The sequence below is a fragment of the Pseudochaenichthys georgianus genome, chromosome 17 (genome assembly GCF_902827115.2).
Source record: "Pseudochaenichthys georgianus chromosome 17, fPseGeo1.2, whole genome shotgun sequence".
Lineage (NCBI taxonomy): Eukaryota > Metazoa > Chordata > Actinopteri > Perciformes > Channichthyidae > Pseudochaenichthys > Pseudochaenichthys georgianus.
In genome coordinates this window covers 30,334,892-30,348,089 of record NC_047519.1, presented here as the reverse complement: position 1 = coordinate 30,348,089, position 13,198 = coordinate 30,334,892, and the positions used below count along the sequence as shown (strand labels likewise).

The 13,198-nt window shown below is 41.0% G+C and overlaps 1 protein-coding gene across 1 annotated transcript; it reads left to right on the top strand.

Moving 5' to 3' along the window:
- Window positions 1–590: 590 nt before the first annotated feature.
- On the top strand, window positions 591–9,047 carry LOC117461796 (oxygen-regulated protein 1). The gene is made up of 5 exons (XM_034103755.1): window positions 591–1,283; window positions 2,870–3,023; window positions 3,480–6,898; window positions 6,968–7,246; window positions 7,338–9,047. The coding sequence occupies exons 1-5, from the start codon at window positions 591–593 to the stop codon at window positions 9,045–9,047; spliced, it is 6,255 nt and encodes a 2,084-aa protein (XP_033959646.1).
- The last annotated feature ends 4,151 nt before the right edge of the window (window positions 9,048–13,198 follow it).

Sequence of the window (13,198 nt, the reverse complement as noted above, 5' to 3'; positions counted from 1 at the left end):
AATTTTATAAGCACCTACATTTTTGATTTACTTTATTGATTATTTGAAAAATGCTGAATTTAAATGGAAATCTGACCTTTTACCACGTTAGCTTAATAAAATCCGAAAGAAAATGGAGTAACAAACTGGACGATCTTTAAAGGTCACCTATTATGCAAAATCCACTTTTTCCTGTCTTTTATACATAAGCATGTGTTTCCTCTGTGTAAAGAGATTCTGAAAGTTTCAGGAAAAAAGACCCCCTGTCTTTTTGTCCTGATCCACTTATATAAAAACCTGTCTGAAAATGAGCTGATCAGATTATGGCCACTTTATGATGTCATAACGATTTTTTTTGGCTTGTCTAACCATTAGCCAATAACCAACCAAGGTAACCCCCGCCCACCTTATCACCTGAATATATTGATGAAAAACAATAGGGGACCTTTAAGTCAAGTGGTTGCATTTTACTGAGTAGACAAGCTCTAAAGTATTCCTAATACTCTATAACTCATTACTCTACCTATAGCATAATAGTACATGCATTGAACAAAGCACACAAACTAATTCGTTTTCTCCTTTATCTTAATTACTAGCCATCCCCACTCAATATGAGCGCCACACCTGTTGAGGAGCCTCCTGCCCAGGAGCCCTTTTCCCAGGAGACATCTGCCCAGGAAGGATCCTCCGGCAGTGGGCAGACGTTACCCTTTAGACCCCTGCAGCCAATCTCTGACCCCTCAGCTTCTAAAAGAGTATGTTTCTACAAAAGCGGTGACTATAAGTTCAGTGGGCATCGCATGGTCATCAATGCCCGCACCTTCAAGTCATTTGATGCCCTCCTGGACGCTCTGTCAAAAAAAGTGCCTCTGCCATTTGGAGTGAGGAACATCACCACACCTCATGGGACCACTGTGATTAAGACTTTAGATGACTTACATGACGGGGGATCGTATGTGTGTTCTGACCAGAGACGGGTGAAGCCGATAAACCTGGAAGAAGTGAACCGGCGGCAGGTACCATGGAATACCACCAGACCCCCCAGCGCAGGGCGAAAAAGGCGACAAGGATCCAGGCTTGTTCCGTTAAGAAGAAGAAATGATGTTGTCACCAACATTGTCCCAAAGAGGGTGACAGTTCGGACACCAAAGAGGCTTGTGGTCATCAAAAATAAGGACCCCAATGTTAAACGCACAATCGTGTTGCAGAGAAAAACAGCACCAACATTCGATGCTTTACTCGACTACCTCTCCCAGAGTCTGCTGTTCCCAGTGCTGAAACTCTTCTCTACGGATGGCAGAAGAGTAAGTACATGGCAAGCTGAAAAGGGAAAGTGATCGTGATCATCAATGATAATTAAACAGCTTCTTTTGAGCTATTGGTATTCCTTTACCTGTTCTGTATTACGTTTTTACTGGTAAATATTTGCTTAAATATTGGTTAAAGAGTTAGCGGAGAAGATAGATACTTGTCATCTTTCCAATCATCATGAAGCTGGAACTAACAGCCTGTTAGCTTAGTTTAGGATAAACAGGCAAACAACTAGACTCCACAAAGTTACTGCGACCAGCTACGTCCTTCCCACCACTCAGGGTAGAACTGCAAATTGTTAGTTTTCCAATGTTTTTTTTTAACAAAATAAGACACAATGGGGGAATCAGTAAGGTTTAGAGGTGTTTGGAGGAGGATTGTGTTACCTTCAGTCAGAGGCAGGCCAGCTGTTTCGCATGGTGGCCCTGAGCTGAATGCATTGCAAATCAAGAAAACACAAGCAAACATTTCACCTGTTCACCAATTTAACAACACACAAAAACATCAATTTAACTACACATGTACACATTTGAGAAAAACTTTTTAGTTTCCAGGGGACAGAGAAAAGTGATGCATGGCTGAGACTTCAATAACCTAATAATCCACAAAAGGCAAACACAAGTGTTTCATTTCCCAGTCGTGTGAATCGCTTTTTAATATTCTCACCCTACTCTCTGCAAAAAAACACATACTGGTATTTAACTAAATGTATTTTTATCAAGTCCAAGTAAGCCTGATGTTGGAGCCCCTTTGGCTTCAGTAATGTGATGTTATTCTGAGTGAACGACAACAAAGGCTCCAGGTTTAGTTAGTAGATTTAAAAGAAATCCTTGAGATTTGATTAGATTACTCAAAGTGGTTGCGGTTTAGCAAGGATTGTTGACCTCCCTCAACCAAAAAGGAGGAAAAGAGGTTGGTAGAAATTCATGAATGAAACCTCAACCAGATTGTTTGCTAATGTGAACACATTTTCTGCCAGTTGAAATCAAAACACAATAACTTTCAGCTAGCTACATCACTACTATTATGTCTTTATTTTCAATTAGCACCTTGCCATGAGAATCCATGGCACCTCAGCTGTTGTCCTTGAATGTACTTTCTATTTAAGGGGATTTAAGACTATATTATGTAAATGTCTGGGTTACTAAAATAGAATAGTCTAGTCTGTCTAGCTATAAGCAGATTGACTGAGCTTACTGTATATTGAAGTTTGTTCTTTTAAAATAAAAAATACCCCAGAAAATAGTGTGTGATACTCAGTTAATTTACATGTAACCTCCTTATTTATTATGTTCTTAATTTAAACTATAACATCTTTAAACATTACAGTATTCTAAGCAGTCCTATAAGGTGCTATCAGAATCTCTACCTCCTAGTGAGTTATTACTCCATAATCCCTTTTTCCAGGATGTATCCTTTAACAGGAAGCCTTTTCCTGCTTAAGCTCATGAGTCTTAGTAACCAGAAATACCTCGTTGTCTTTGATGGTCTTTTTATTTTCTTTGTTTTCCAACAATATGTTTCTATCTGAGTGCAATATATAAGTCAATTTAAAAATGTGTTTCTGTTCCTTTTTCAGATTGATGGTCTTGCAGGACTTATCCTGTGCTCTGGAGTTGTTGTAGCAGCAGGCAGTGAGCCTTTCAGATTAGGAAACTACAGTTCTCAAGGAGCTGGCCAGATGGCTGAAATAATGTACATTGATCCCGTGGAACCGTTGCAGCCCGGAACTGGTGAGTTGTAATCAGTCAATTGACATATTAGAATCTTTATGTAAAAGTCCCTGTGGTTATGATACGGTAGGATCGTTTAGACAGTAATTGCAAGTCACCACTCTTATCCTTTAAAACATGTACATTCATCTTATAAACCAATCAAAGCTGTTTAAAGGTCACCTATTCTGCTAAATAATAATATAGGGAACCTTTAACTAAGATAGTCCTATAGTTGTTCAAATTGAGAAAAAAAACATATATAATCTTATTTATTGTGGTAAATTGTGACAGATGTTGGTTTTATTTGTACTGATGTCAGATATAATTTACCCCTTAAAAGTAAATTAAAAAGTAAAAATGTTCCTAAAATATTACTAACAAACCAATATGAATACGCTATGGTGTTTTTATTATACAAAATAATAAAATGTCTCTTTGTCTCTCCCCTTTTTCCACAAACACCTTCAACCAAAGTCAACAACAAATCTTTCTCGAGTGGAAGAGGCTCAAGGAATTTTTCCCTATCATCAGAGAGATATATTGTCAACCAGATAAACAAGTCCATACATGGAAGCACAAACAGTCCCTTGAATCAGCACAACCGATCATTTGAAACAGAGGTCGAACATCATCCCACATCCAAGGACAAATGTGGAGATGGGATGGCTGATAATGACTCTCATACTCGCATTGTACCTCATGATGATGACATTGAAAAGTCTTTCCGTGTCAATCAAGACGGCAGCATGACAGTGGAGATGAAAGTTCGACTGACTATTAAAGAAGAGGAGATGCTCCACTGGACTACAACGCTCAGCCGCTCAAGCCTTAGGAATGGGACAGTTAGTGCCTCGGTATCTGAGCCGGGCAACAGCTCACCTGACTCAAACAACATCGTTGCCAAAGAGTCCTCTAGCGTCAGTGAAGATGAATCAAAAGAGAAGAACCATACTTCTAAGATTGGAAAGGGAGTTGGCTTTAATGATGAGCAAGGATGTGAAGGCTACAATTCCACGGCTTTTAGAAGAACTGGTTTCAAACGAACTCTTACACCAGGTCCTCTGCGCGTTACGAAGAGAGCGTCTCTTGAGAGTGTAAAGACGGTGACAGAATCGGGAGTTCAGGAAAACACCATGGGACATTATTCCTACATAGAGAAGACAGCTGATGGTGAGACGACTGAGGAATACTGCGTTTTAAAACACAGCAGCAGCAGCAGCAACAGGCTAATTCTAAGACCTAGGCAAACAAAGTCTTCAGAAGCAAGCAGCAAAGGCTCGCCCTCCTCCATCAGTTCGTCAGGAGTAGCCGAGGTGCTTCAGATACAGAGTAACGGGATGGAGGTTACAGAGACTGTGATGCATATTTATGAGAGTCAACCCTGCTACGACAACTATTTTGCAAATGACGAATATAGCACAGACGGTGGGCCTTTGCATGGCTCTCCTCCAGAGGCAGAAAGCAAACCGTCATCCAGCAATGGTTGTGATATTGATTTTAGCGGGCAGCCGCACACCTCTAACTCACTACAAAGACAGAAAGAGGAGATGTTATCATTGTCTTCAGAGCCAATAACTTCAAGACGTGAGATTACTGCAACAAACTCCCAAATACACGATAGAGTAAAAAAAGGTAATACTCCTAAAAGAGAGACAAAGAAAAAGACAAGTAAAACTGCTCAGAATCCGAAGAGTTCCACGTCAACAAGTGGTTCGGACAAAAAGCTAAAAGAAAGCTTAGTTAGCCTCCCAAAAGATAGCAAACATTCATCTACAGACAAGCAGAGCAGCAATACAAGTGTGGTCAGAAATACTCAGAGTTCATCAGAAAGTGCTAAAAGTGGACAAAAGAGTAAAGGAACAGAAAAGCCTCAAATTAAGAAAGTGGGTAAGGGTGAAACAAAGCCTGGGAAAGAGCAAGCTTCATTATTTGACAATGAAAATGTGAAAAAGACACCGCCTAAGAGACAAAACATAAGTAAAACAGCTGCTAGATTGAATGGCCATAATGTAGATACTCCAACTGTGAGGCCTCAAATGAAGAAGAACATCTCAGACATCTTTCAACCAAAGAAAGCACTGGTGCCAGTCCGAAAGACAATAAGCAAGGCAAAATCCATGAATGAAAAAAACTTACCATCATCTAAAAAGTCTTTAGTGGTAAATGAGAGTTTTTCAGTACCTACTGTCAGTCCTTCACCCACTGAAATCCACCAATATGTGGAGAACTGGTTAGAGAAAGTCAGCCCAGACCCTGTGCCATACACTGAGGAGGAACTCACAGAGCCTCGGGCAAAGGTCGTGTTTCAGATCGGCGATGATTCTGATTCCGATGAAAAGAATGAATGCCAGGCAAATCCAGATGGGTACAATACATCGCCAAGTGATGACATCGAGAAGTCAGTTTCTTGTCTATCAGTACCTTATTTGAATGAAGCTACAGCTCAGCGGTGCAATGAAAAACCTCTAAGAGGGCTGTGTGCTTCAATGCCCAGTGTTAGAGTCGATCTTGTGTCCAACGAGAACAGATTGAGACCAAACAAATCTGCAGCAATCCTCGGAACAGTTGACAATGAATCACCTTCATCGACACCCAAGGGTTTGGACACAAAGGCAAACATAGTACCTCTCCTGCGGGAACTTTACTCTTCGATTCACTGCCTCAAAAGTGCATCTGAAACCAACGTAACATCCAACCTAAAAAGGTCCAGCAGTCTTCCTGATTTCTCAAAACAACTGGCTGGAGTGTTTGGCTCGTCATGTAAAGCCTTTGTATCATTCTTATCAGTGATGACTCGACGAGACAACCAAATAACATCTGCGCCGAGAGATGGCAACCAACCGAGCACCTCGGAGGCCTTGCTGATGTTGGAGTCACTGCAAAGAATGTCCGCTACCGAGGGCGAGGGAGGGCAGAGGGCAAGTTTGACGGATCTGCACAGCAGAACATCTTCTACTTTCAGAGAACGCTGGAAGGATTTCCAGATTATGAGAGAAAGACTAGAAAGTGAACCAATATCTGTCAAAGCTTCAGAAACAGAATTTGCGCTGGATCTTTCTTCTGAAGGAGGGGATGCGTTCGAAGATATTGAAGAGCTAATGGATGAGTTGAATATGCCACAAGACCTCAGAGCAGAGATTTCTTCAACAATCCACCAAACTAAATGTTTTTACCCTGTAGAGGAGAGCACTTTTGTAGAAAATGAAAGACAACAGTCAGACTCTGAGGAGGATGTTGAACAATTTGTTCAAGAATGCAACAATGTAACAAAAGAATCACCAGAGCCTGATACTAACTCCATAGCTGAGGACAGTTCTCAGAGTCAGGGTCATGGTATTGCAAAGATAGGTACCTTGCAATCACCGTTTTGTTCTGAACATGCCAAGGAGAAAACCAAGTCAGAGAAAGAACCTGATAAAGATTCAGAAACATCACAGACAGGTGAGCACTTAACAGACACAGAAAAGGAGGAAGAGGGACAAGTAGAGGAGGAGAGGGAGCTCACAAATGACAGAGATTATGACAGTGAAGACACTGAAAAGGGAGAAAGGGACGAGGCAGAAGTGGAGACAGTGACAGTAGTGGGTGATGAAGAGGAGAAAGAATCAGAAGTGGGAAAAGGGTGTTCAGAGGAAGATGTTGAGGAAGTAGAGGAAGGGACAGAGAACCATATGACAGTGGATGAGGAGGAAGTAGAAGAAATTCAAGAAACAAGAGAGGATGATACTGTTGAGGAAACAGATGAGAGAGAGGGTGAAGGGGAGACAGAGGAAGAGGAGGGGGAGGAATGGATAACTGAAGAGAGGCAAGGGGACGAGATTGAAGAAGAGGCAGATGGGGTTATGGAGGAGTCAGATAAAGGAGAGGAAGCAGAACATAGATTTGAAGAGATGGTGGAAGAGGAGGAAGAAGAAGCAACAGACTCAGTTACTGTGGAAGATGTAGAGGAGGGGGTTATACAGGAGGAGGAGGGGGAGGGGGAGGGGGCGGAGGAGGAGGAAGAAGAAGAAGAAGAAGAAGCAACAGACTCAGTTACTGTGGAAGATGTAGAGGAGGGGGTTATACAGGAGGAGGAGGAGGAGGAGGAGGAGGAGGGGGAGGGGGAGGAGGAAGAAGAAGAAGAAGCAACAGACTCAGTTACTGTGGAAGGTGTAGAGGAGGGGGTTATACAGGAGGAGGAGGAGGAGGAGGAGGAGGAGGAGGAGGAGGGGGAGGGGGAGGAGGAAGAAGAAGAAGAAGAAGCAAACAGACTCAGTTACTGTGGAAGATGTAGAGGAGGGGGTTATACAGGAGGGGGAGGAGGGGGAGGAGGAGGAGGAAGAGGGGGAGGAGGAGGAAGAAGAAGAAGCAACAGACTCAGTTACTGTGGAAGATGTAGAGGAGGGGGTTATACAGGGGGAGGAGGAGGAGGAGGAATATGATGATGTGTTTAGGGGAAAAGATGAGGAAGAGGACCACATCGAAGTGGTAAGTGAGGAAAACAATGAGGAGGAAGATGAGGGGGGAAAAGATAGATGTCAAGAGACTGTGGAGGATGGTGAGGAAGAAACATGTGAGGAGAGCAGGAACAAGTTAAAAGAAACTAGTCTTGAGGAAGAATCAGAGGAAGACGTTGTGGAGGAGATTGAAGAACATATAAGAACAGAGCAAATGCTAGATGAAGAGGAGAGGGAAGATGATGAAGAAAAAGATAGTAATGCGGTATATGAGGGGGTTGAGTTAAAGGAAGAAAATGCTACTGATGAAGTACTAGAGGAGGCCTCGTGTTTGCTGTCGCAGAGTAGCTGTGATGAAGCACATGTAGATTCAAAGGTAACAGAACCTAACACTGAATCATCAACCAAACATTCCTCTGAGGGCCAGTGTGAGGATGATAAAGGTAATGGGACAGACACTGTTGATGAACTTGAAAGCGACGAGGGAGGGGAGCCTCAGGGACACCCAGTGGAGATATCACAGGAATTGCTTGACTTTGTTAACAATGCCCTGCAGTGCTCTTCGCTTAAATTCACGTACGACACTCTGGGGAAAATCCGGATAGAGCCAGATAATGCTAGAGTAACACAAACTAAAACTGTTGTTCCAATATATAACAAGGATCCTTCATATGGCTTAAAGCGTCTGCCATCCCCGACCACCTCAGATTTGTCCGATTACAGGCCAGAATCATCGGAGAGTGGTGGATATAAAACTCAGGATTCGGTAGATATTGTCACAGAGAGCGGAGAAGAGGCTTCTCCAGGCTGCACCCCTGAGGGGAGAACACATGTCAAGGGAGCCAACTCCAACCTTTCTGTTAACAGTAATATAGAAGTTTCGCCGAATTCTCAAATAAAAAGTGTGGGAAGTTCATCCTCTGATATCTCAGGCAGTAAAAACTCAAAGGAGGATCTGTCATATTTCAGTGCTGGAAGCTCACAGAAGGCCGACGCCGATAATGCCGCAGAGTGCATGTCTTCCACGCCGCAGAAGGACTCACCTGAAGGGGTTTTGATCGACCAAGGTAGATGGCTGCTCAAAGAGAATCACCTCATCCGAAAATCTCCTCCAGTCTTGCTGGGAATGTACGGTCAGTTAGATAGCACATCTATCGACACAGGTGACGAAAACAATTGCGAGGATGTCCCGTCCCAGCAAGACCTTCTTGCAGCCATTTCCTCATCAGAGCTCGAGGAGATGGCGAAGCCTCTAACTCCAAAGTGCACCTACTACAACATGCCACACGGAAGCGATTCTGACCCCTTTTTGGAGGATTTCAGTGAACAAAGTAGGGGGAAAGATGCAAGCAGTGACAAAGGGAGAGGCTTCAGGGTATCACCAACAATTGACACTTCCAGAACCTGGACCAAAAAAAATGGTAGTTTTTCTTCATTTGCATCAGTTGAGTTTAAATATCCAGACAGAAAAGTCCATCCTGAGGGGGAGTCCTCGGCTGGGACAATGGCAATACCGACCTCTAGTGGAGGAGGGAATGTATTGCAGGCACAGGACTCCCTTGACAGACTACGAGTGAGATGTGGCGAATACTGTCCCATACTATAGAACGAAAAAGTAGACAAGAAACTGTGTCAATGGACCTACATACTGTATGTGTGGTGGTTGAAGAGAGTTGTGCCTCTTATTAGTTAATGTCAAAATAACAGTAGCAGCAACTACAAACGTTTTGGGTTACTGATTCAGTGCTCCTGACTGTACATAACTGTATAAAGTGTTGTTACAAGTATTAAAGGTGATCATTTTTCTTATTGAATATAATGCAATACATCAGATACTATTATGCCAAGTAAACCAGATTATTCTGATAGGTATATTTCATTGTATCGCTGTCTGGGTTCTTTATCTGTGTGCAATGCATGTTTCAGGCATCCAACAAAGGGACTACTGTGTGGCATTTGAGATCTGATTATTTTGTGAAAACAAAATTCAGCTTCAGATGTCTTTAGCTGTAAGATTTTTGATTTAATAAAGCATGTTTAATTTTTTTAATTGTGTAACAGTTAGAAAAGGGCTTCAATCCAACTCAACTCAACAAGGCTGTGTTCTGCTTCAGGGCATCATACATTTTTCTTTCTTTGGAAAGCTCCATACAGAGCCACATTAGGCAATGGGCTGAGAAGTACTACATGACAGGAGGTACATTTAAAAGTACTTCATTAGGAGGATCGGGTGTGTTTATTCACATTGTCTGCGGTTAGTTTAGCATACTTCACTTTAATTTTGTATCTGATTAAGATTAATCTGGGTCATTGAGGTAACCATCAGTCTTAAGATCTAGAGGTGGAAGAATTCAGATCTTGTAGTAAAAGTAATTGTTTATTGTTCTTTTTTATATATTATTTCTTTGTTTTGTGTAATTATCGAATTCTTTATTTTTTTATACAAGACATTTCTCCAACACACATTCCCACCAAAAATACAGTGTTGATGGATGGTTACACATTTGAAACATACTGCCATACTCAGAATTTGTGGTCTGCTGCTTAGATCTGTATTTACTAAATCTTTCGGAGGTGGTGTGGCGTCCTTCGGAGGTTTGTGATTACTAACATTATTTTACCCAGGCACACTCACACCTACGTCTCGTATTGGTTTTTGATTTCTTAATATTATAATTTCATAATAGTATTATTCTTTTTATTATTATGTTTGTACTATGATATTTTTTATTTAATGTTTTTATTTAATATTATGGATTTGAATTTTTTTGGGATATTTTGATTGTTAGGCCTACTCATTTTTATTTAAAATATAATATTCATTATTTGTTTATTTAAATTATTAATTAATCAACAATTTTTTTGTTGAGTCCCCGGAGGTGTAGTCTAGCTAAGGCTGGCCTCCAGTAAAACAAAAAGGTACTCTGTACTCTGTTGTCAGCTTGAAGACATGTTGACTTTCAACCGCAGGGTTCAACTGCCGGTCAATTTGTCTTTTTTTTGTTTATAAAAGCACCAGCTTAATGTAATAGCTAATACACGTAATTATTTGATGTTGTTTAACCTTTCTAAAGCTATAACATGGGTACGTTTACGAATGTTATTAAGGAATAAAAATCCCTCTTTGCAATGTTTACCAGCCTCCTTAGGATTTTCAATCACACTCATTCAACAGGAATAAATACAATATTGATACAACTTGATTACATGAAAATATGATTTTCTGTTAATTGTTTAGAGTTATTCTAAGGCTTTACTCATTGGGAACTCAGTATAAGAAAGAGCACTGTTGAGATGTAATATCTGCCTGTTTTATACACTTTGACCAACAGGGTTGTGCTCAAATGAAGCCTCATGAGATGAACCCTTTAGCGAACCAATTGGCTGGAAAGCTTCAAAGCTTCATCTCGCCCATCACTAGCTACGTAAAACAACTGTTAATATGTCTAAGTGCATACTTATCCGGATACAATTACCGTTTATTCACCTGTAAGAAAATAAATTCCATCTGCTGAGTGATTGAGATTATTTACCTGTTTCCCTTGTTGCCATATAAAAGTTGCAACTCAAGTCCCAAATCAAAACAAAGATGGCGGCGTCCACCTGTCGGCTACCTCATGGATGTATAAAGAAAAACTACCTGGATAGTAAACAGAATCTCAAGTTGGACATTTTTTTTTACAATAATACTTGAAACAGGATTTCTTTACACCCATCTGATTATAAGAGTCTCGCACGTTTCCAATTGAACCACCGGTAAGTGTTTTAAAACTACCTTTTGTAAACGTGTCAAACATGAACCATGTTCATCATGGGCTTCATTTGAACACAAACCCCCCTGTTGGTCAAAGTGTGTAAAACACACGGGTTGCGCAGTGGTCTGTGCGTCTGATCATCAGATCAAGGGGGCGTTGGGGAACTCCAGTTCGAAACCCGCTCCCGCCCCACTGCGTCAGGCCGTTGTGTCCTTGGGCAAGACACTCCACCCGAATTTGCTCTTGTGGTTATTGTCCACAGTAGATGACCATTACATGTATGTATGATCTGTATGTGTAATATGTAGTTGTAAAGCGCTTTGAGAGTCATTGATAAAGCGCTATAATAAATAAAAGGATTATTATTATTATTATTATTATTATTATTAAAACAGGCAGATTGAACATCTCAACAGTGTGCTCTATCTCATACCGAGTTCCCAATGAGTAAAGCCTTAGAATAACTCTAAACAACGAACATAAAATCATATTTTCATGTTAACAATATTGTATTTATTCTAGTTTAATGATTGTGATTGAAAAGCCTAGGAGGCTGCTAAACATTGCAAAGAGGGATTTGTATTCCTTAATAATATTCGTAAACTTAACCATGTTGTAGCCCCGAGAAAGGCTAAACCATATCAAAGAATACATTTATTAACTACATTATCTCATTTAGCTGTAGCTTTTATAAACAACAAAAAATATGTATTGTTCAGTTGTTGAACCAGGGACCCTGCGGTCATGAGTCAACTGCTTTCCAGCTGAGCCACAGCACACACGCTGAATCTCCTTGAAAACACTGTATATATATGATATGTATTCCTGTAGCCTATTTATTGATGTTTTTATTCCTACATTTATTTATGCTTGTATCTATTTATACTTATGACATGTTCCGACCTCTATATGAGTGAGGGTCTGAGCTCTCTTGATTCCATCGTGTCACCAGCGGGCCCGGGTACAGGAGGGGTAATATGGTTCTTATTATACATCCATGGGTATTATGAGCGTTGTGGTTCAACGGTTCAACCGATCTGAATCGCTTCCTGAAGCAGTCACGTGGTATCGACAGGCAGAGAGGCTTCGTTTGTCATCGATGACGTCACTGGCCCAAAACGATACAAGCCTCGATACATGCTTCACAAAAAGCATCGGGGATTACTCGACACACGCTCCGAAGCCTCGGCGCAATACGTAACATCACTACTGTTTGCCAATAGAGTTACACTTTTAATTGGTCTTGTAACGTGTTAAGTAAGCTTAAAGGTAGGGTAGTTGTTTGATGTTCTCATAAACGAGTCATGTTTATCATAGAACTTGGTTTAATAACCTTAATAGTGACGGAGCAACATTACATCCACATGGCAGTTATCACAACACTACTCCAGAGCCATTTAATAGAAGAGTTACGACATCTCCGTTCACTCCAATGGACCACTTCTTTACAGCAATGGCGGATCGTGGAGCCTTTCAATCGTTCCCCGGAAGTTAGCGCCAAGGCTGGCAGAGCTGTGGAGTTGCAGCATAATACACCGTTCGTGACGGACTTTTAAAGGTAAGAAGAAGTTTAAAGATTTATATTGCGGATATTATCAGTACATCTGATTCTAATGAACATGTGTATTAAAGGATGTCAGTGGATTATCCCTAAATTAGTAGATTTAGGGAACGTTTACAGATAACAGATTAAGCTAGCAACACACGTTGAACAGCCTTTTAATTGTAAATTCCGTTCTCTTAATGTCATTTCGTCCAACATGTTGAATTAGAGAAGAGGGGCTTCTAAACGGGATTGTATGCGGGGGTGGAGGGAGTTAAATATTAGATAAATATAACTTTGGTGCGTGTAAGAGTGAGTGTTTTTAGCAGAGCCATATTGTGTCCTTGTGATTCTGTTGATTATTACCTGTCTGTATAATGTTGCAGCCCAGCTGATTCTGGATTGATGGCAAAGGGAGAGGGACTTAAGTGAGAGTGAAAACACAAGGTACGTTTAATA